This window comes from Carettochelys insculpta, chromosome 5, assembly GCF_033958435.1.
Source record: "Carettochelys insculpta isolate YL-2023 chromosome 5, ASM3395843v1, whole genome shotgun sequence".
NCBI classification, from domain to species: domain Eukaryota; kingdom Metazoa; phylum Chordata; order Testudines; family Carettochelyidae; genus Carettochelys; species Carettochelys insculpta.
The window spans coordinates 71664990-71689517 of record NC_134141.1 but is presented as its reverse complement, the minus strand read 5'-3'; the positions used below and the strand labels follow the sequence as shown (position 1 = coordinate 71689517).

Sequence of the window (24528 nt, the reverse complement as noted above, 5' to 3'; positions counted from 1 at the left end):
ACACTATTGAAGTCATTTAAAGCCAAAGTTCTATGGAAAAATGCTAAAGAAATTTCTAGGAAGAGAGGAGTGGGTAGGTCTCATTGTTTCTTGACTTATTTTAATTCTATTTCTCATTCTATACCTTACACTTTTTAATTTGGCTAGCACTAGAAAGAAACAAACTGATTGTATGTCAGATAGTGGCCTACCAACATTTACATTTGTGGTTGATTTACATGTAAAAAATCCAATGCTGGAGTTCAACTTAGAGGTTGCACATCCAAGGTGGCAAACTAATATATGGGAAATATTTGAGAGCTATCACCCACACTACACCCTTTTATTTTACTTTTTTTGTTTTGTTTTAAATGATTATTTAAAATGTTATTAACAGCCTTGTTTTTGTTTTCTTCCCCTGGACATCCCAGGACAGAGCTATTATTCATTCCAGGTGCATATCACACTTCTTACTTTTAAGCTTTTGAATTTGATGAGAAATTGCAGAGGGTGTAGGCAATGCCATTTTGTACGCAAATATAAAAGAATCTGCTAAGACTGAGAATAGGTGGCACTGGCAACCTTCACTCCAGAGAGCAAACATACTACATTTATGCTCTTGGTCTTCACTGGATGAGCCTACAAATGTAGGAGTTACTGAGAAAGCAGCATTAAAAAAAAAAAAATCAGACACAAACAAGGCCTATATTTGTTATCTGACACAAGTGACCACACAAAATCTAAAATTTCTCTCTGATGAAAAACTATTATCATAGAAGAAAAAGAAATCCATCTACAAAAACCATCATGCTTCCTTTTTAAATCACAAGGTTGCTAAAGGCAAAAATAATTGCCTCTGAAGAGCACAATTCCACTTAAAATAGCAGATATAAGTAAAGTTATATTAATAATGTTTTGCAGCATCACACAATTGTTATGTACTTTCTGCTCTCCTTTACCATCAGGTGGATAAAATACTCAAGGCGTTGTGTACACTACAACAAAGACCCTGAACTAAGCAGGACAGAAGTACAGCAGAAGAAGTTTGACAATTTTATTTAAATTATAAAAATGTAATGTTTTACTGAACTAAATATGAAAACCAATAAAGCAACCTTTCTAGTGTCCCCTATGTTTTTTTGACAGAAAATTTAAATATGGAATGCTGCACTACATTTTTCACTTTCAACATACTGCTGAATTTTGTACTGACAACACATAATGCAGAAATTGCCAGGGCAGCTAGAAGTATGAGCAGCATATTAGGACACAGCTGTAGCTAGCTCTTAGTATCTGGGGAAGCATCAAAGGAAGTTTAGGACTACAGGATAAACCATTAACCAGATGCTTTTGCTAAAGTGACCAACAGTGAAATACATAACACATTAACATTTAATATCACTGTCTTTGAATTTCACAGTTAATACTAAAGGAAATATGACACAGCTCAAAAATCTTGGAGCTAAGATTTGAGGATATCTGAAGACGAATTGCTTCATTTTACATTCATTTTAAATGTTTTAACGTTATCTACACAAACATTCAGATTTTTAGAAACAAAAATGAAAGGTCAGATTCTGGAACACAATTCCACGATCATGGAATCATTAATTTGGACTGATCCACATTACATTTGGAAGACCATTTTAACAACAAGACATCATCATCTTACAATTTTTAAGAATCTACAGAGATAAACTAGAACACTTGTATATATTAGTTACCTGAGGAATTGTTGAGCAGCTCCTAATACTGCCAGTGGAGGTGGTACTTAAGGTTCTCATTCTGTGTTCATTGACATGAATCATACTCTCTTCATCTCTAAAATATATAAAATGCATTTTTATTTCACCTAGCAAAAAGGAAAAATAAATATCCTTTTGCTACAAGTAAGTTTTACAGTCTAAATATGCATAATATGGAAAATTTACATATTTCTACATTAACTTGACTTCAACATGACAGGTGTTTTATATTTTCTGAATTTTCAGATCTAATTTGTAACATGACACAATGACCAAGAACGTAATAAATGCCAAAAATGTTTAAAGTGACAGTATTCTTTTATATTTATGCTCAGTGATCGCCATTTGATTTTTTTTAGCTTACATGTATAAAAATTAACAAGTTAAAAAAAACCCTCAACATCTGATCTGAAAATTAACGTGAGCCTTGCCCAATGTTATCCACTGCCCGTGAAGAAATTAGGTAATTGGAAGTTAGCTGGTGGATGAGGCAAAAAAGAATTCATCAGTCTTGTTTTTGTATCACTGTATTGGCTTTGCAATGCCAACGGTACTAAAAAATTGTCAGCAAATTAAGCCAATATGACTTGTACTCATAAAAGTGAAAATGTCATTCTGCTACATGACATTAATTCCCTACATGCTGAAGGAAAAATTCTAACAAAACATCAAGGCAACATTTCCTAGCCAAAAAGAGACATGAACTATATCTATTCACTCACTAGTAACGCACATTACTTTAAAAACAAGACAAGTTAAATCAGTAGGTTCTCCTTACGCCTATCCAGTGCTGTCCAGACAGCAAATCATTGCATTCAAATGATTGGATGGGGTAGGGACAGAAGGAGAAAAAGGGGCTACTGCTCAGTGTACTCAATTACATGCACCCATCCACACACATTTTTTGCTGGTATAGAGCTCATGCTCTAAGGAGCTAGGATAGAGGCAATTATGATCGCTGATCAGGACAGGCAAAGAACTGAAAGCCAGAATAACAAACAGCTAAGTTATTATGACTGGATCTCGAGAGCTTGTGCTCCTTAGCTCACTAGAATGATTTCACTTCAAGAAACAGTCTGTTAATTGCAAACTGCACCATAAAAGTTAATGTGGAGCAGTATTTTAAGAACACGAAACCCCTTTTCATGAGTGCAAACAGGCTAAAGATGCATCCAATAGAAAAGTATACAATAGCTATAGAAGGTAAGGGGAAATAGCTCAGACATCAAAGTCTGGTTATTACATTTTATGCTATGGAGCAAGACAACTGATCTGTCACACTAGAAAATATATGAACCTAAGAATAATCAATACAATACCAAGAATCTGGTCAAAAGGAAAGCAGCATATGTTCACTTTGAGATTAGAAATATATTTTCAATTTAAACATGGCTGGCTGAACACCAGTGCATGCTGAACTACTTGAAAGATATTCATTTACTGAAAATAAAAAATAAATGTAAGCTGTCTAAACCAGTCAATATGAATCTATACCTGAAAGGCCTGAATTCTCTGTTTAATGTTGACAAGTTGACCAGATCAGGGCATTCATCTTCATGCTCTTTGTCAGCAGAGTATTCTCCTTGACCTGCACGATCTTCAATTTTGGTGGAATTTTCAGTTCTCTTTTCATCCTCAGAAAAATCAATTGCAGAACTCTCTGCATTACTATTGTTGCTGGAAAAGCCAATCTGCCCTTCAGCTTTTTCTAGAGCATGACTTAATTCTGTCATATCTAAGCTTTGTGCTTTTTTACTACTGTCAGCTATGTCAACTTCTTTACTGCTACATGCCAAAACTTCAGAGGATCTGCTTTCAACATTATCTTCCCGTTCATCTGTGAAATTTGTTTTTTCTTCCTCCTCTGTGGTACACAGATCTACTTTCCCATCAAGATCATCTACAAGCACTGTTTTACAATCCTCCTCATCAGGACCTGCTGGGTAAAGCAATTCATCATCCTCCTGCATATCTTTAGTGTAGCCACTGGCTGCAATCTCTACGTCAAGAGAGCATTCTCTCCTGGAAAAGATGAAGAGATCGAAGCACAAATAAATTGTTTCCCCTCAGCACATTAAATCTCTTCAGTATTTTTTAAAGACATGATTACTAACAACCACCATCATTAAACTGCCTCTGTTAAAGAACTGCACGGGTATATAATTCTGCCACTCTTTCAGATGCTGAGTGGAATCTTAAAGCAGACTCACTGAACTTAAGGTGAGTTCAAGATATAGAATATGGCCTAATGTAAATACAATGCTATTTGTATAAGAACTTACAATGATGATTTCAGTATCTGTAGTTATGACTGTACAACATCTGTACACTTCTGAAGTATTATGATTTAAATTTAACTTATGTTTATGATATTACATAGTCTATAAGCACTAATTCTGCATTTATCAAAAGTTCAACACTTAGCATGCTCTGGTTAAAGTGTGTTTGGTTCCCTGCTGAAAAGTAACTGAAAAAAAATCTGGAAGGGGTTCAATATCTTCTAAATGAAGTGTACTTATAAGGGCTCTTCTGACTTTCTTCATGAGGATTTCTTCAGGCAGCTAAGTGAAGCTTCCAAATCACAGGCCCTGATTCTCATGGGAGACTTTAATCATCCAGACATTTGTTGGGGGCGACCAACACAGCAGCACACAGACAATCCAGGAAAGTTTTTGGAAAATGTTGGGGATAACTTCTTGGTACAAGTGCTGAAGGAACTGACCAAGGGCCATGCACAACTTGACCTGCTGCTCACAAACAGGGAAGAACTAGTAAGAGAAATAGAAGTGGGAGGAAACCTGGGCTGCAGTGACCAGGAGATTGTAGATTTCAGGATCCAGACAAAAGGAAGAAGGGTGAGCAGTAACATTCAGACTCTTGATTTCAAAAGGGCAGATTTCGACTCCCTGAGAGAACTGATGCGCAGGATCCCTTGGGAAACAGAGATGAAGGGGAAAAGACTTCAAGAGAACTGGCAGTATTTTAAAGGAGTCTTACTGAAGGCATGAGAACAAGCCATCCTGCTGCATAGTAAGAAATGCAAATGTGGTAGGTAACCAGCTTGGCTTAACAGGGAAATCCTTAGTTAGCTTGAATTCAAAAAGGATGCATACAACAAAAATGGAAACATGGACAGCTGACTAAGGAGGAGTATGAACATACAGCTGGAGAATGCTGGGGAAAACGAAATCAGGAAAACGAAAGCACAATTGGAACTGCAGCTGGCAAGTGATGTGAAGCGTAACAAAGAAGGGTTTCTACAGGCATGTTAGCAATAAATGGGTTATCAGAGAAGGTGTGGGGCCATTACTGGATGAGAGAGGTAACCTAGTGACAGATGATGTAGGAAAAGCTGATGTACTCCATGCAACTCCCACACGACGGTCCTAGACAATGCAGTATGGGAAGGTGGAGGGCAGCCATCTGTGGGGAAGGAACAAGTTCTGAGTGATCTAGAAAAACTAGATGTACACAAATCCATGGGTCTGGATTTAATGTGCCCAAGGGTACTGAGGGAATTGGCAAATGTCATTGCCAAACCTTTGACCATTATCTTTGAAGACTCTTGGAGATCAGAAGAGATCCTGGATGATTGGAAAAAGGCAAACAGTGTCCATGTTTAAAAAAGGAAAGGACAATCCAGGCAACTATAGACCAGTCAGCCGTACCTCAATCCCTGCGAAAATAATGAAGAGGATCCCCAAGGAATGCATTTTGGAGCACTTGGAAGAGAGGAAAGTGATCAAAAGTAGCCAACATGGATTCATAAAGGCAAGTCCTGTCTGACCAATCTGATTAGCTTCTATGATGAGGTAACAGGCTCTGCGGACATAGGGAAGTCAGTGGATGTGATATATCTTGACTTCAGCAAAGCTTTTGATACAGTCTCCTACAACATTCTTGCCCAGAAGTTAAGGAAATATGGATTGGATCCTTGGACTATAAGATGGATAGAAAGCTGGCTTCATGGTCAGGCCCAATGGCTAGTGGTCAATGGCTCAATATCTGGATGGTGGTTGGTTTCAAGCGGAGTGCCACGAGGCTTGGTTCTGGGGCCAGTGTTGTTCAACACCTTTATTTATGACCTGGATGAGGGACTGGATTGCACCCTCAGTAAGTTCGCGGCTGACATAAAACTAGAGGGAGAGGTAGATGCATTGGAGGGTAGAGAGAAAATCCAGAGTGACCTGGATAAATTGGAGGACTGGGCCAAAAGGAATCTGATGCGGTTCAATAAGGAGAAGTGTAGAGTCCTGCACCTGGGGCGGAAGAATCCCAAACATGGTTACAGGCTGAGGATGGTCCCAACGATTGCCCTGCCCACCACAAACTACTGCCTCACAGACCAGTGGCTGTCCAGGGTGGCCAGCTTCCAGACGGTAACGGTGACTCGCTTCTCCAAGCTGAGCGCGAGCCACACGTGAGTGTTCTGGAGCAGAGGCCAGCAAGTGGCACAGCTCCAGAAATGTCTGCTTGGCTACGCAGAAGTTCTGGAGCCAGCAGTTGTCGTCCCACTCCCCCATGACAAGCTGGTCCCTCCACTCGAAGCTTGTGGACAGCTTCAAAGGTGCCAGATCGCTCAGAGGAGGGGAGCAGGTGGTGCCCCGTGGAGGTTGCCTGCAGAACAATGGTAGGTGCTGGAGGATGGTGAAGTGCAACGTGGCCAACAGGCCAACCATGGTCTCAAGGATTTCCCCGTCAGGGAGCTGCTGGGGGTCCATCTGCCTGTGGTCTGGGTGTCTGGTCCCTGCAACAGGTCTGCTGCGCTGTCTGTGCTAAGGCAGCGTTCATCATGTGCAGGATGAGGGTGCTTAGGAGGGGACCAGAAGGGCTTTTCAGCCAAAAGACCCCATCCACGGTTTTTCCTGGTCTGTTCTTTTGAAAGTGCGCCCAGAGCCATGTGAATGCTCTCTTTTGAAAGAGTGGATCGAAGGCTTGATTTGCTTTCTGTGCATAGACACTCTTTTTTGAAAGGCAATCTTTTGGAAGATACCTTCCAGAAGATTACCTTTTGAAAGGATGCTGTAGTGGAGACGTAGCCTTAGTGATGTGGGTTGGAGCACCATTTGTATTGGGTCTTGGAAGAGACCTCTTCCCAGCTACAAGAACACAAGCTTTCCTGGTTTCCTGATGGTAGGAAACAATAGCATGTGAACTGGGGGTAAAGCTTTAGCATGTCACCTACAGTGATTTTAGACAGATTGAGAGCACAGACATTTCTGATATTAAGAAGAAAGAAAATCCCATATCAAAATGAAAAGGAAATGACAGGTGTAATGCTGTCTCCCTCCCACAATTTCCCGGCAAATTTTGGTCAACATTCTCATAATATAAAAAACTGATACAGAGAGAGTCCTGTCATCTTTACTGATCAATTAAAAACCCTAATCAAGTAATATTTCTCACCTGATATCTTGGAAGGTTGGGAAAAGTTCACTTTCATAGCCAAAGCGCTTCTTAAAAAAGTCTCTAATACATTTGACATCTCTGTCAAAATACCTGGAAATATATAGAATTGTTTCCACAGAATTAAAGCTACAGACCTACAAGCTTTTGGGTATGTTTCTAAACATCTCAAGCTCTATTTCACATTTGTCTCAGTCACTGCTTCAAGAGCTTCTAATGTATTAATTCTTCAACTTAAACTCATCTTAAATTTACTGAATTTTAGAAAAATGAGATTCTTCCAACTCTGTCTAACTTCATTTTATATTAGTGTACAGCCAGAATTGCTCTGGCAAGGAAATTCCTGTAATCAGCTTTTACACCTACACTGTTGCTTTTTTACACTTTATTAAGAAGAGATTAGCTACCACACAGGTGAAAAGAGAAAATTCAAACACAAAAGTGAACCACAGCATCACTGCAACTTTGACCTGGTTTACTGAGAATCTCTGCAAGATCCAATCACGCATCCAATCTAAATTTTGACATTTAGGTAAATGGAAAATTAAAACTGAGTAAATGTGTGGCATTATTCATTTTACAAGACAGTATTTGTAGAAGAAAGTTAAGAATGGCACACAAAAATTAATAATCTCAAATGGTCAATCTGAGTTAGAAAATGTGGTAAGAGTGAATATATACCATTCAGCATTTGGATGAGATGTTGATACCATCTGTGGGAAATCAATCATGGTGACCTGATCCTCGTTGTCCAATAAGAGATTGAATTCATTGAAGTCTCCATGAATCAAACCGTGGTTGGCCAATTTTACAATTAGTTCCATTAGCTCACTATACACAGAGGCAGGATCTTCTAGTTGATGCACTTGGCACCTAAAATATTAAGCATACAAGAAAATGAAAAGTTAAAGTAAAACCCAATTCCGCTGCAAAATAACCCCCACTCCTCTTTTCACATATGGTGTTCATGTTTGTCTGACTTCTTATCAAACCCAAGACTAACTGGGTATGAAAAATACACTCCCCCTACATCCCTTGTCCACAGCAGACTGGAAAAACAATGACAGAAAAGAATGGTGAAGCTTGTAGTGGTGATGCCCATCACTACCTGATGTGGAATTAAACAGATGTCCATCTGCAGCACCTCTCCCTGCACTAAAATTCACGTCATAAGGGGAAAGGGGAGTGCTGAAAATTTGAAAGGATTTACTGTTTAGATACTAGTATAAGTATAAAGGTTATATTGGACTATACCCAGTACCAAATTTGTTTTATGCTTTTAGCTGTGCAAACAACATCAAACCAGCTCTTCAAATGCAAACTTTACAAATATTTTAGTGTTTTAAAAAAATTCAGATAATACAAAATGACAATTAAACAGAGCATGATCTCACCTGAAGACTACTTGCCCCCCCCCGCACTACTGCTGTAACACAAATATCTGTGTGTAAATAAGAAATTATTTCTTTCTGAATTTGAAAATGGTGAGTGATGACAGAGTGCATTATAAGAAATAGGGGAGAATGACCTGAAGCCAAGGAAAAGCACACAGTCCCATGAATAAACACAAGATTTTTTTCCCCGACAGTGTAGTTGTCAGAGTGTAAACCACCCCACTTCTGTCTTTGGTTAAGACCATAAACAAATTGTTTGAAGAGGAAGAAAAAATATCTGGGGTAACCACCAACAGAAGAAGAAATGATCCTAAAAAGACACTGTTAGAGGATTTAAAATATATTACCAGTATGGTTTAATTTCTTTTTTTACTAGATACAGAACAGTGTATTTTTTGGGTGGAGACGGGGGAAAAAGTGAGAGAGAAAGGAGGACTGCATAACTGGAATTGCCCTTCCAACTATCCCAGATTCCAATAGTGCTCTGTTACTACAGTGAGATTGGGTTATAGAGTACTAGCTGCCTTCATGGAGATTGGTGGGCCACTGTTAGCTTCTATGGTACTGAAAAACACAGTCCCCTGCATAAATATTCAGATGTAATTTTTACCTACGCTAATGAATCAAAGTGCCTCTGAGCATGTACTACAGTTAAGATCTCCAAAATCATAGTTACTCTATTTAATTTAGTCTTCAATTGGAGATTATGTTTTGTAGGTATCAGAGAATATTAGGACTGGAAGGGACCTTGAGAAGTCATCGAGTGCAGCCCCCTGCCTGTATGGCAGGACCAAGTACTGTCTAGACCACCCCGACAGACATTTATCTAATCTGTTCTCAAATATCTCCAGAGATGGAGATTCCACAACCTCCCTAGGCAATTTATTCCAGTGTTTGACCATCCTGACAGTTAGGAACTTTTTCCTAATGTCCAACCTAAACCTCTCTTGCTGCAGTTTAAGCTCATTGCTTCTTGTTCTATCCTCAGAGGCCCAAAAGAACAAGTTTTCTCCCTCCTCCTTATGACACCCTTTTAGATACCTGAAAACCGCTATCATGTTTCCCCCCCTTAATCTTCTTTTTTCCAAGCTAAACAAGCTCAATTCTTTCAGCCTTTCTTCATAGGTTATGTTCTCTAGACCTTTGATCATTCTTGTTGCTCTTTTCTAGACCCTTTCCTATCTCTCCACATCTTTCTTGAAATGCAGTGCCCAGAACTGGACACAATACTCCAACTGAGGCCTAACCAGCGCAGAGTAGAGTGGAAGAATGACTTCTTGGGTCTTGTTCACAACACTACTGTTAATGCATCATCGAATCATGTTTGCTTTTTTTTGCAACAGCATCACACCATTGACACACATTTAACTCTAGGGGTCCACTGTAACCCCTAGATCCCCTTCTGCCATACTCCTTCCTAAACAGTTGCTTCCTGTTCTGTATGTGTGAAACTGATTGTTCCTTCCCAAGTGGAGCACTCTGTGTTTGTCTTTATTAAACTTCATCCTGTTTACTTCAGAACATTTCTCCAATTTGTCCAGATCATTTTGAATTTTGACCCTATCCTTCAAAGCAGTTGCAACCCCTCCCTAGCTTGGTATCATGTGCAAACTTAACAAGCGTACTTTCTATGCCAATATCTAAATTGTTGATGAAGATATTGAACAGAACTGGTCCCAATACAGAACCTGTGGAACCCCACTTTTTATACATTTCCAGCAGGATTGAGAACCATTAATAATTACTCTCTGAGTATGATTACCCAGCCAGTTTTGCACGCACCTTATAGTAGCCCCATATTAGTTGTATTTGCCTAGTTTTTTGATAAGACTATCATGTGAGACCGTATCAAATGCCTTACTAAAGTCTAGATATACCACATCCACCGCTTCTCCCTTATCCATAAGGTTCATTAGCCTATCAGAGAAAGCTATTAGATTGGTTTCACATGATTTGTTCTTTGCAAATCCATGCTGGCTGTTCCCTATCAGCTTACCAAGTGTTTGCAGATGACCGCCATAATTACTTGTTCCACTACCTTGCTTGGCACAGAAGTTAAACTGACTGGTCTGTAGCTTCCTGCATTGTTCTTATTCCCCTTTTTATAGATGGGCACTATATTTGCCTTTTTACAGTCTTCTGGAATCTCTCCTGTCTCCCACAATTTTCCAAAGATGATAGCTAATGGCTCAGATACCTTCTCCATCACCTCCTTGAGTATTCTAGGATGCATTTAATCAGGCCCTGCTGACTTGCAGACATCTAACTTCCCTAAGTAAGTTTTAACTTGTTCTTTTTTTATTTTATCTTTGAAACCTACCCCTTTTCCACTAGCATTCACTATGTTAGGCATTCCTTCTTCAGACTTTTCAGTGAAGACCAAAATAAAGAAGTCATAAAGCATCTCTGCCATTTCCAAGTTTCCTGTTACTGTTTCTCCCTCCTCACTGAGTAATTGGCCTACCCTATCCTTGGTCTTCCTCTTGCTTTTAATGTACTTATAAAAAGTTTTCTTGTTTCCCTTCATGCCCATAGCTAATTTGAGCTCATTTTGTGCCTTCGCCTTTCTAATCTGGCCCCTGCTTTCCTGTGTTGTTTGCCTATATTCATCTTTTGTAATTTGTAATTTAATCATGGCGTTCAGACTTTGTCTCCAACAGTTTCAATTGTCAGTACTTACAGAGGGTAACCACTAACAAGTTCCATTACTACTGCATGTCTATTATAGTCAAATGGTTGTGGAACAGGAAACTTTCTATCATGCAAAGCCTGGAAAGAGACAAAGAGTAGGAAAATTAGTGCTACTGCATACCAAGACAATTTCTCACATATTATTAAATGGCATACATTATTAAATTGTAAAAAAATCTTGGTGGCAGAGTCTATGTATTCTTACTGATGTACAGCACCTATCACATTTTGGGCAGCACCAAAATACAACTTAAAAAGATTAATGTGTGCTACATACTATGATAAATATTTTGACATATCAAGTAACTGAGAAAAAAAATGTATACATTGTAAGGCCAAAAGAGAATGTGATCATCTAGTTTTACCTCCTGTATAAACACAGGCCACAGGACTTCTCTGAATTAATTCAATTGAACTAGAGTCTCTCTTTCAGAAAAGTATGCATTGGATTTTAAAATTTCCAATGGGAGAGAAACCACCAAAACCTGGAGCAAATGGTTGCAACGGATCATTTATTCTCATCATTAAAAATCTGTGCATTATTTCCAGTCTGGATTTGTCTAGCTTCAAATGCCAGCCCTTGGATCACGTTATACCTTTCTCTGCTAGACTGGCAAGCCCACAATTCCTACCTTCCTATTTATATGATTTGGTGTTTGGATGTACTGAAACACATAGCCTGCTTCTACACTAGCAAGTTCTTTCAGAAAAATCCAGCCCTTTTTCAAAAGGGCACAAGGAATATCCACACACAAAACGCACTCTTTGGAACCAAAAGGAATCGAAAGAATGTGACTCTTCTTCCAGAAGCCCTCTAGAAGAGCACCTCCTTTCAAAAGCATCTTAAAAATAAAATTGCGTAGACGGTCCACAGACCCTTTTTTTTTGAAAGGGCAGTCCTCATGGTGCTGGATTTTTTGATTGTTCCTTCAGAAGAGGCTGTGTGGACGCACTCTATCGAAAGAGTGGATCGATCTTTTGATCCCCTTTTTTGTGTGCGGACACGCTTTTTTGAAGGAAGATCTCACAGAAGATCATCTTTCGAAAGATTACTATAGCCTAGACACAGCCCAACTGTTTGCATGGGCCTAGTTCACCAAACAATCCAGATCACTCTGTCTCAGTAAATTTCCCCCCTCCCCCCATTATTTCTCTTTCCCACAATCTTCATGTTATTTGCAAAACTTCACCAGAGATAGTTTTATGTTTTCAGATCTTTGATAAAAATGTCAAACAGCATAAGGCCAAAGCATACATGATAGCAGAAGTTTCATTTATAAAGACCAGAGACTGAGATACTGCTGTATAATGAATGAAATGGCAAAGTTCAGACTCCAGACCTGAAATTCTGTACTTGTACTATTAACTTGTTTATAGTTTCACTGTATTCAGTCCAGAGAAAACTGGGGATGTAACAAAGAGAAAAGAATGGAATCAGATCTGGTCTAGTGACCCCTGATAAACATCAGCAAATAACTGGAGGATGCTGTGTCAAGAACTAAACAAATTCCACATTTTGATTTTTTGCCAGTTCCATTTTGTCTGGCTAATCTAATTTTTCTGCATGTCCATAAACACAAAAGTTCACTGTCCTGAATAATTAAGCTTCATCATAACCACATTACAGAAATATGGGGCAAGAACATAATGCCTGTGGCACTACTGTTAGCTCTTCTAGACGTAAACTCAATTAATGTACATAACCCAATCACAAGTTCTTTTTCTATTCCTATATTTACGCCAGTGCCAATGGATTTCACAACCAATCAGATTTCACTTCCATGTATCTCCTTCTAATATCAAAATAAATAATTTTAGATGGATTTAGTTTTATTTCTCCGTATTTCTTCCTCTTTTAGATGCATGTTGAAACCATCTGCAGGCTTTCCCCAATACTTTCTAAAAGTGGGTGGCAGGGTGTGTGTACTAGCAGGGAGGTAGATGGAGGAAAAGGAAAACCAGCAAGAGATCTGTTTTTGTTTTTTCTTCTTGGGAGGGGAGTGGAGAAGGAGGGTTAAATTTGGAAAATTAAGTTTCAGAGGGAAAAACCCAGCAAAATCCTTAGGGAATCTAATGGCAAACTCTGTCTATATTTGTGCAAGCATGGAGAATCACTCTCCTGCAGGGTTACACTTAGTGCTAAATAATTCTAGTTAAGATGATGGTTTAAAATGATTGAAGCCGGTATCTGCACAGTACAATGTCCACTGTACACAGAAGCATGGAAGGAAGCTCTTAGAGACTACAATTTGACAAATACAGGACCATAGTTTTTAGTTCTTCTAGGAAGTGGCCTTAGCCCTGAAGTCCGGGTCTGCAATGGCTGTTACTTTAATTTGAACAAAGCTACAGCCAGAATAGGGGATGGATGGATTATATAAACAGATGAAACCCATACTATGATGAAAACTAGGTAAACTAATAGTTTAAAAGCAATGGAAATGAAGGCACACACAATGAGCACACGATTATTTTATTTTTTTTTTTAAAACATTCCTAGCACTTTGGCCAGAATTACAAAATATATAAATATTTTTAAAAACCTGCTTTTTCCAAGGCTAAAATTCTATAGAGACTTCTGTACATGCTCAACATGATTAACTTTTTGCATGGAGCACTTGACTAATTACAGCCTACACAGCAGTGGTTCTCAATCCTCAGCCAAAACAGCACACAGTTGCAACCCACACGACATCCTCGGGGCCATATAGGCTACGTCTACACGTGAAGCCTACATCAAAATAGCTTATTTCGATGTAGCAACATCGAAATAGGCTATTTCGATGAATAACGTCTACACGTCCTCCAGGGCTGGCAACGTCGATGTTCAACTTCGACGTTGCGCGGCACCACATCGAAATAGGCGCTGCGAGGGAACGTCTACATGCCAAAGTAGCACACGTCGAAATAAGGGTGCCAGGCACAGCTGCAGACAGGGTCACAGGGCGGACTCAACAGCAAGCTGCTCCCTTAAAGGGCCCCTCCCAGACACAGTTGCACTAAACAACACAAAATACACAGAGCTGACAACTGGTTGCAGACCCTGTGCCTGCAGCATGGATCCCCAGCTGCCGCAGCAGCAGCCAGAAGCCCTGGGCTAAGGGCTGCTGCCCACGGTGACCATAGAGCCCCGCAGGGGCTCGAGAGAGAGCGTCTCTCAACCCCTCAGCTGATGGTCGCCATGGCAGACCCTGCTATTTCGAAGTTGCGGGACGCGCAACAACTACACGGTCCCTACTTCGACGTTGAACGTCGAAGTAGGGCGCTATTCCTATCCCCTCATGGGGTTAGCGACTTCGACGTCTCGCTGCCTAACGTCGAAGTTAACTTCGAAATAGCGCCCGGCACGTGTAGCCGTGACGGGCGCTATTTCGAAGTTAGTGCTGCTACTTCGAAGTAGCGTGCACGTGTAGACACAGCTATAGGTAGCATATATATTGTGTGCACATAGTCATGTAACATACACAGAGCTTCAATGTTCCCTCTAAATTTTTCCACCCTTGTGTGGAATGAATTTTGTTATGTGCACCTATTGAGGTAATGTGTGAATGTGCTCCACCAGTAAAAACAAAACAAAAAAAAAAGTTGATACATTTTTAAAATAAAATACCTATTACCGTAGGTATAAATACTCCAGCCGGTACAGGTTAAGCATTTTAGAACTCACTACTCAATGAATTAAATTTAAGCGGAAGAAAAATAACATGATGAAATGTACAGAGTAGTCAAAATACTAAAACAACAGCACTTTGAAAGACTAATATTACAAAGAATGTATGCACATATAGTACCAAGAATAACAACAACATAAGTATGTGCTGAGTGGGGAGCATGAAAGAGTGAGAGAGACAATATACAAGTGTGTGTGTGTGTGTGTGTGTGTGTGTGTGTGTGTGTGTGTGAGAGAGAGAGAGACAGAGTATGCACATGTACTGGCTGCTGGGAAAGTGTAGGAGAGACTGTGCACCCTCTCTTTGCAGTGAGTGACTGGGCTTGGAGTTCATTCAGGCATCAGCTTTCTCTTGCTCCCGGAGTCCTGTCTCCCACTATCTGCAGAGAAGGGTTACAAAAGTGGTGGAGACAGAAAGGGGGAGACCCTCTGACATCAATGTCCCTCCTTTACTCCTTCAAGAACAAATGGCCAAAGGTTTCAAGGCAAAGGGCAGGAGTAGCGTGGCTGCGGAGAAATGGTGGGGAGGAGAAACTGGTCATGTCACTGGCAATGTGCAGCTCTACTAATCAAGCACGTAGCACCTGATTGACTCGTGGGCGGCCCTGCGATTTAAAGGGAATGCTACGTGGCCCACAATGGAAAACAGGTTCAGAACCAAGTACATTCATAAGTCTTTCTTGGACCCAGGCATAAATATAAGCCAATGCTTTGCAAAATTTCTGAAATATTCTAACCGCCCCCTTCATCTCATAGGAGTGTTCCTGATGAAACTATACCAACCATCTAGTTTGTAAGGTATTTCACACTGTTTGTTTTAGTAAAATTATCCAGGAAGTGCAATTAGTCCGTGTGTACAGGTTCACCTAAACAATATTTCAAAGAATAATTTTGAAAGATTGAACAATTTCTTTTTGTTCAACAGTGACATAAAGGAAGGGAAGACAGATTTGGATACAAGTATGTGTACCTCTGAAGATGAACAGAAAGAAATTAAAAGATCTCAAACAGGTGAGGGAAAATTTAAAAAGGATAAGAAAATTTTAAAGCATTTTCATTAGATAAAATTGATAATTTTTAGCCAAACATTTAATAAAGACAAATGTGTGCTTTGACTGAAATTGTCCTCAAAGAATTATTTTCACGAAAGCTTCCGTAGGGTCCAGAGGAAAAAAATTCTGCAGAACGCTAAATTTACTGTAGACTTCCACTACTAAAAGTAATGATCTATACACATTTAAGCATCTGTGTCATTTAACTTATACTTGGTCAAAAGTCTTAATTTTTATCTTTACCATGTTATAATACAGTGAGTCATAATTTCTCCCGTATGAGATTATTAATTTCATTATCTGCACTTGGAGACAAGTTTAAATTTAATTCAAATGAACAAAACCTGCATTTCAAAAAAGTAAATAAAAACTTGTGTGCCTGATATCAAAGAAAAAAATGTATCAAAATGGGTTTTGAATTCAAAACTATTTATTAAAATAAAACAACTAGTATCTATAATTAATTAACTGAATCCATTATATTTGGTCACTATGGTCAAAATCGTCACAGGTATTTAGAGGCCTATAACCTATTGATTTCAAGATATAGCTTGTAGATCTCATCCTATCACAATTAGTTTTTATTCATAGATTAGAGAAACAAAACAAGCCTTCCTGCATTTTAAATCCTCAGCTGGTATCTTAATTTTCAGTGGTTTAAATCATTGAACTGAACCAGTTCAATGATTAAACCATTGAAATAAACTGCAATGAAAGACTTCCTAATTGTCAGGATGGATAAACACTGGAATAAATTGCCTACAGAACTGCTAGCATGGAGGACAAATAACTGTCAGGGATGGTCAGGATGGTACTTGATACTGCTTTGAGGGCAAGAGACTGGACTTGGTAATCTCTCGAGGTTCCTTCCAATTCTAGTATCTGTGATTCCATATTAGCCTGTTCTTGTCTTAGGAAACATCTGCATAAGGCCCCATACATCTAGAAACCAGGCCTCCAAGCCCAGGCAGCTGATCTCCCCAGGCTGCTACCCAGTAGCAGCAATAACCAACATGCATTCCATTTCCCATGACCTGCTGGGGATGCAGATCATGGGAAGTTCCATCTCTAGGTTTGGAAAGAGAGCAGCCCCATGACTCCTGATTAATTCCTGGCACATATAAACCCAAGGGGAATTCCAGGAAGTGTCCCGGCAACATGCCATGACTATTCCAGGTCCTGGATTTGAATTACTGGCTTGACCCTGGGTTTACTTGGATTTTGACCACTAACCTAGACTGAAACCTGACTCAGACTCTGACCCTTTGTACTGACCCTGGCTGGCCTGGATCTAACTATGAACTCCATGGCTATTACTAGCCTCAGGTTTGCCCCTGTTCTGACTCTTGACCCTGAACACACTTGTTGGAATCTGACAATCCGAGATGCTGTTTATAAAAACAGCAACTAAAAAATTTGCTGTGAGAAATGTAATTCAGATAAGCTGAGTGAAAAAGAAACTCTTATTACAAACTGACATTCATAAGCCCAACCAAACATACAGATAAGATTTTTAGAACTAACAAATTAAACAATTGTACCATTAAGCACTAATAGACAAATTCCAGTATATTTTGAGAATATATTAAAATATACTGATATTTCTATATTCTTGCCTCAGATGCATTTAAGTTTTATAGCACAAAATTCTGTCATCTCACTAAATAACTCCTCTGGTTGAGATCCATACTATTTATTATCGGAGAAACTCAATTACACAAAAAAAGTATATATAACCATATTATCCCTCTATTGGTCCTACAGTCTACTCTCAAGTGACTAAGTGCTCTTCTTCTAATTAGAAAGGAAAAAACATCACAATGATCAAATAAATCTGTCAGAGTACAGGAAAAATTTATATTCAATATTTATATTCAATATATTTAATTTAATTTGAACAATCATTAAATTTTAGCAAACTGCACTCAATATACTCTAGCAATTTAAGCACATAACATAAACAGGATAATGCTACATTAAAACAGAAAAGGAAAATAGAGGCAAGTGGCTATACAAACAGGACACCAAATGAAACTGTGGAGTTGTGCTGGGAGTAGAATGTGGGGGAAACCAGAATTCCTTAGGTGCTGGAGATCAAAATGAAGACAAGTCTTGGCACTTCATGCCTTGTGCTGAAAGTCGCATCTGTTTTAGTGCCTTTTCCCTAACACTGAAGTTACAGAATTGGTCTTTTGGAAGACAATGACCAAATAATCCTATTAGGCACAAACAAAAGGAGTAACTAGAGATCCGGTATCCTCTTTCAGGGCAAAACAGGAGATCTACATGGTACATGTACCCTGCAATAACGGACAGAGATTATAAACCAGCACAATAGTAGTAAGATTAAGTTGCATTAGATGAACAGCTCTTGATGCCCACAAAAACCCACCCTAAATTTTTGGGCCTATACTATCTTATTGTCTCTCTTTAATAGGAGAGACACCACTAAAATGCCACCGAACACTGAAAATTCAGAGGGAACATATCCTATAGTTAACAGCATGGGCCCTACAAAAAGAAGATATTAAAACAAATCTTGTACCATGTAAAACTGAAAATAGTTTGCCACAGTCAATATTTTGTCTAGCAACAGTGTAAATTTAACTGAGTTGGTATCCAAATGACTTACTTTGAGTGAAACAAACATTTTATGTCCACTAACGCACCTTTTCAGTTGTGCACATTTTACTTTGCATGGACAAATCATATCATAGAAGAGTAGGACTGGAAGGGACCTCGAGAGGCCATCGATATTTATGTATGTCAAATTTCACACAGAAATGTCTGACACTCACCCTGCAACTTCATTGCTAAGGTTAGAAACATGTATGCAAATCCCGTTTACATTGCAAACGTGAATTACATGAAAGGGGATCAGAAAAGCACCTTGCATCAGCACCTTTTTCACTATTACAGCACTCATTATATATTTTATGGAAGGAAATAATGAGAGAGACAGACACCAATGGGCGCTGGTTGTTGATGATGATGATGATGATTATCTATTTTGGACATGAACAAGTTATACTTTGTGATTAAAAGTACCTTCATGAAGGCAAACTCTTTCATGGCAGCCAGGCGGGATAAATAAATCCATGACATTTTGTGTCTGTGCTTATGGTAGTCACGTTTATTTTTTAGATTACGAAAGGAAGTTCTCCCAAGCCTATGCAGCTTTAATGCAAGCTGTTGCTCCTCTTCATTTGCTACAATATAAATATCTGTAAAACAGAAGAAACAATTATGTTCAGCTGAGTGTGCGAGATTAAACGTTTGTGAAATGTGCCATGACCATTCCAGCTCCTTACTGTTGAATTTCTGGCTTGACCACAAGTTGATCTGTGAAATATTTGTGAAAAGTGACAAATTTCCACACAACTTTTTGATCAATTACTTACACAATTGCAAAAAACAAATCACATCTACTGATTCTTCTGCATATAAGCGAACAGGACACCAGCTGTATACTTGCTCTCCTAGGGAGACATTTAGATGGTAACTGACAAATGTCATGTCTTGCCATCCTGTTCCCCGAAGAAACTAAAAGGACTTGCTTAATCTAGCCCCATTAATCCTGTAGTTAGCTAACAATTTAAACGGGCACTACATCTCCCTCCTTGGAACCGATGCCTGCCTGCTGCAGGTGCAGACTCTGCAGAGAGCTGCCTGTTCTTAAAAGGAGAAAGCTGACAGCCAGGGGCAGGACCCCACTTCAGATCAGCAGCAGCTACCCCTGCTGCCATCCCTTTTTCCCCCTCTCTGTGGGGATCCACCTTGGAGGGCTTTTCAGAGCCCTGAGTTGGGAGATGGTAGCTGCAAACCTGCCTCCTCCTGCACGGACCCATGCCCATCCTACAACAGAGTACGGGACCAGGAAGAAAAGTACAGGGAGCTGGGGTCTGGTTTCGTTGGAAGTGGGCATCCCACTCAGCGCTGCCCTGCGTCCCTCTGTGCTGCATGAGTGCAGGTAACAAGGTCCTCTTCACTCCTACCCAGTGTGAGTAGTGAACTCTCTCTTCTCCAGAACATTTGATAATCCTGCAAACCTCACATTCCTGTGGATGCCGGATATCAAAGAGTTTACTGTATTAGTTTTGGTTTTGGTAAGGCCCATTACCTGTGTCAGTGTCATAATGAGCAGTTGACACTACCATCTGTTTCTGCTGCTTACTCCCAAGTTTGGTAACGATCTCCTTGACAAAAGACACTGGTACAGTACAATAGCTCCAGATAAAGTGAAGAATTACACAGGCCAAGGCACCAGCTGAGGTCTGTCTTCAACAAGGAAGTTAGGCAGTGGCATACATGCAGAAAAGTACTCCTAACATGGCACAAATGTTTCCAGTACTGTTGGGAACAAACTACTTAGAACAAGCTTCAATAATTCTTCTAGTTGCTCTGACTCACTAAGCTCCAGTGTGGCAGAAAAAACAGACACTGCACCCAAGAGATGTACTTCATCCTTTCAAGTCAGGTCAGTAATGCTCTTCTTCATCCTTCAATGACAGTTCTCTGTTAAGTAATCTACATCACACCTTCCCACCTTACCACATACCAGACAAGGCTAAGAGCATCCAAGATAGTATTGTGCTCATTTAATGTGCTACTGAATCCCATCTCAACTGAGAACTGCTGAAGCTGCCACATTTTACCCAAAACAGGCTGGTAAGTTTTAATATACTTAATTGATTTTATTTATAATTGGAGATACACATCTCCTAGAACTGGAAGAGACCTTGGGATGTCATCTAGTCCAGTCCCCTGTCCTCTTGGCAGGAGCAAGCATCCTCCCTGACATCTATTTGCCTCAATCCCCTAAATGGCCTCCTCAAGGACTGAACTCATAACCTTGGGTTTAGCAGGCCAGAGCTCAAACCACTGAGCTATCCCTCCCCACTATGTTTGTCTTTAGTGTAGAAGGAACTCCAGAAAACAGAAATCCTAGTCACATGTAATTTTTCTTTATTAATACATAAGGGAGAGAAAACACACCATATGGGAGCATTTTATGAGAATGAAGTGTGAACTCTTGGTCTACTGAAGTCAAAGGAAAAAGTAGGCTTCATTGTACCCAGAATTTCAACTAAATGTTTCTCAAAATCGCTTACAAGATTTTTAAACAAACAAAGAAACACAAACAAAAAGAAAACAAACAAAGTAATACAAATGCCATTTAATTATCATTTCAAATGACCACTGAAATATTTGAATGAGTGGCTAAAGTAAAGTTCTAGAATCAGCCAAGTGAAGAAAAATTCAAATGTTGATGAAGGCACTGTATGACATTTCAAACAGTGACAATGTAGTTTAAGTGTCTGATAAATTAGTGTACTATGTAGCCAGACAAAACTTTACTGGACACCAGTCCAACATAATGGGGATATCTGTTTAAAAAACATTTTTAAAAAATACCTGATTCTTTGCCAACACCCATCTGATTTCCAACAGAGGCAACAACTTGTCGTGACGATAGCGTTTTCAAGGCAAGGTAGTCATACCCACCATTAGTTAATCGATAGCCCTGGACAGCTGAAAAATATAAGATAGCAAATTCCATGAAATGCTATATACACACCACGAATAGAACGTTTCTTTTTTTAAACCACAACAGTGTGGGAAAAGTTGCAACTTTAATGGCTTCTTTCTAGTCAATTTACAATTTACAAAGTGTTCATTTTAAGATATGAGCAAAATGAAACCAGTGGAGAACAATGCATTCACATGAAGGTATCTGGATAGCTGAGGGAAAGAAAGCAAAAATGGTGAGAAAAAAAAAAAAAGGGAATGGATGATGAGAACCAAAAAGAGGGTGACAGTAAGTAAAGAATGCAACAGGCATGTCAAATGCAAAGCCCACTGAGGGCTGCACAAATGAAAACTGATAGAAGTACATTTTCTTTGGTGGCCCTGAAAGCTATCAGAAAGTTGTAACCATTTATTATTATAGATTATGGTTTAGGTATTTTTTAATATATATCTTCAGGTCTTGTTTGAATATAAGACAATAATTTTAATTGAAAATTTAATACTTAATATGAATTTTATTGTTTTATAATTTTATTAATAGTTCAAAGATTTTGAGAAAAGACACACCTAGCAGTGAGGGAAGAAAAAGACAGAAAACCATGATGATAAAAGCTGACCAAGGAGAAAAGCCAAGTCAGAAAAGCCAAAACATCTTGAAGACAGAAGGGACAGATGGTTTTGCTGTGAGTGCACAATGAATGAGTATGCTAGAGTTGACAAGGACTTTATTGTGGAGGTGCACAGTTGTGCAATCTGACCATGTTTCAGCATTATGTTCAGATGATGGGGCATTTGAACAGGAACAGATTTTGTCTTAACTGGTAATTTATCTGAATTTTAGTGAATACATTTACATGAAGCACACTTGAGCAACTTGAACTCAAAAGTAACTTTGATTTCCGGGGGGGGGGAGTGGGGGGGGGTTCATACTCACTTTTAGTTCGTTCATAAGCTAAGAGGGTGTGTTTCACTAACTCTCTCAGAATTTTGTTACATCCACCATGTTTCAGGCTGGCTATGGACGCAATCAAACTAGCGGGAACTATTTCATGATTTTTCATGCCCATCTCCACCTAAAATAGTAAATGAAAGACATCCATGAACTCTCTAACTACCCAATGAAACCACAGTTTCCTCTATCAAGCTTAAACTTACTTTCCACATATACATTGACACAGACTAAAAATACTGCACTGCATAAAGTTTCTTTAACTTAACCCAGCTTTTCAATTTATTTGCTTGAGTAGGAGCAGAGATGGAGTCAATTTGAGGGGGAAAAAATCTATACTGAAAATGGAGACCCTCTTGTTTAGCAAATGTACCATAAGACTTGTAAATACATGTAAGGCTGGAAAAGTTTAATAGAAACATGCTATCTTAGCCTGGAAAAAAACATGACCTAGAAGTCAATATGAGGGATGTATAGACATAGAGAGCGGGACAAAAAGCATGCTTGATTTCCTGGGAGAGCAAATGAAACATTACAGTGCCATGCTTTTTGTATATTTCATTTTCCTACTCCTGTCAGGAAATCAGAGCAGTAATCAAAAGATCCTACAGTTCAGAGAACTTATTTTATTTCTTGCATGCTACAATAATGAGAGCAACATAAAAATTAAGATAAAGTAAGTTTTCGAAGATATCTGCTGTTCCACTGCCATTTCAGTTTTTCGACAGTAGTAATGGTGGGAGCAGTGTAGATTAGACATAGGTGGCCACTAGCATTTTAAGCACACGTGTAGGCCTGCTCTAAGAAGAATAAGATAACGCAGTGGTCAGACAATCAGGGGCCACGGGAAGCCACGTCTCCTCTACCATGCTCACTATCACTATTACGGGTAAACGTGAAACAACAGGAGACTTCTTGAAGACTAACCCTAATGGTGATGCCTGTGGGGGAATCCCCCTACCCGCATTTCAGTCGGTGGCTGGAAAACCAGCTTTGCTTCAGCAACCAATGACTTGTCTTAATGTAAAATAATTTCAAAGCTTTTTTGCCCACTTTAAAGAACGAATCACAGTGCACCGAGCAGGAGGAGGCGGACACACCACAACGTCCCCCCAGGATAGGAACAGCCTTTACCCCGGCTGACACACCCGGGAGAACGCAATTAGCAGCAGGTCAGTTATACAAACCCCCGCCGCAGCTCACTGGTCACCGGGGCTCAGAGGAGGTTACACATCTGAGCGGGGCCAGGGCAGCTCTCACGCGGGTGTCACCCTAGGTCAGCAGCGCCACCGCCCCGCTCCCTGCGTGCGTTGTTACGGATCTCATCGGCCCCAGCTCTTGTCACGCCCCCTCCCCTTACCGCCGTCAGGACTCTGAAGTGGTCGCGGGAAAGGTAGCGGAGCATCACCACGTTCAGTCGCCCCATGCTCGCGCCCTGCTCCTCCCGGGCCGCCCCCACGGATGGTTCTAACCGGGGCCACCAGCAGTCGATCTCCGGAACACGACACCCCAACTCCGCCGATGCGCGCAAGCGCACCGCTGCGAAAAGGCGTTACTTCCGCCACCAGGCGCAGCGCATTGGTCAGGTCCTGGTAGGTGAATACATATCCACAGATGCCTGATGGGCTATAAATCCGACTACCCTCTCTACAGCTGCCACGGACTCTAGGGGTTTGATACCTACGCGGTCATAGGTCGGTCTGGATTAAGTCATTATTCTTTCCGCTTTGCGTTATTTTAACATGAGGTTTATATGTATCTACCAGGATCGGCTGCCTAGGAGAAGCGTCCTGGTGCCAGACGCAGAGAAGTGGCTCCATTCCTGAAGCTCTGTTCCTGCGACTGACCGGTGCAGGGACCGCCACCGCGGCCACCTACCGCTGCCCCCGACAAAGGTAATTTACAAAGTTACACCGCCAACTACCGACCAAAGTGGCAATGCCGGCGGCAACTGCGCCTGCGCCAGTAGCGGGTATGAGCCCACGGCGCCTGCGCAGGAAGCGGAGTTGCCGACCCGAAATGCGCCTGCGTTGGGTTCCGAGGTTGAGATGCCACGTGCGCCGTAGCGCGCTGGGTCTGGATGAGAAGTCGTATTTCCAAGTGCGCCTGCGCA

General features: G+C 40.2%; 1 protein-coding gene across 2 annotated transcripts in view; it reads right to left on the bottom strand.

The window, feature by feature from the left end:
• Positions 1–24096, bottom strand: part of RIOK2 (RIO kinase 2) — a 30609-nt gene extending 6513 nt beyond the window's left edge. The window contains exons 1-9 of one of the 2 annotated variants that reach the window (XM_074995290.1): positions 23776–23955; positions 22401–22539; positions 21353–21469; positions 18986–19161; positions 11205–11293; positions 7812–8003; positions 7131–7223; positions 3219–3746; positions 1704–1800 (exon numbers count right to left, since the gene is read on the bottom strand). In XM_074995290.1, the coding sequence (XP_074851391.1) occupies positions 1704–1800; positions 3219–3746; positions 7131–7223; positions 7812–8003; positions 11205–11293; positions 18986–19161; positions 21353–21469; positions 22401–22539; positions 23776–23841 (1497 nt within the window). In that variant the 5' untranslated portion in view covers positions 23842–23955. Of the gene's footprint in view, positions 1–1703; positions 1801–3218; positions 3747–7130; positions 7224–7811; positions 8004–11204; positions 11294–18985; positions 19162–21352; positions 21470–22400; positions 22540–23775 lie in introns of both variants that reach the window. The other variant, XM_074995291.1, reaches the window with a different exon arrangement.
• Positions 24097–24528: the final 432 nt, after the last annotated feature.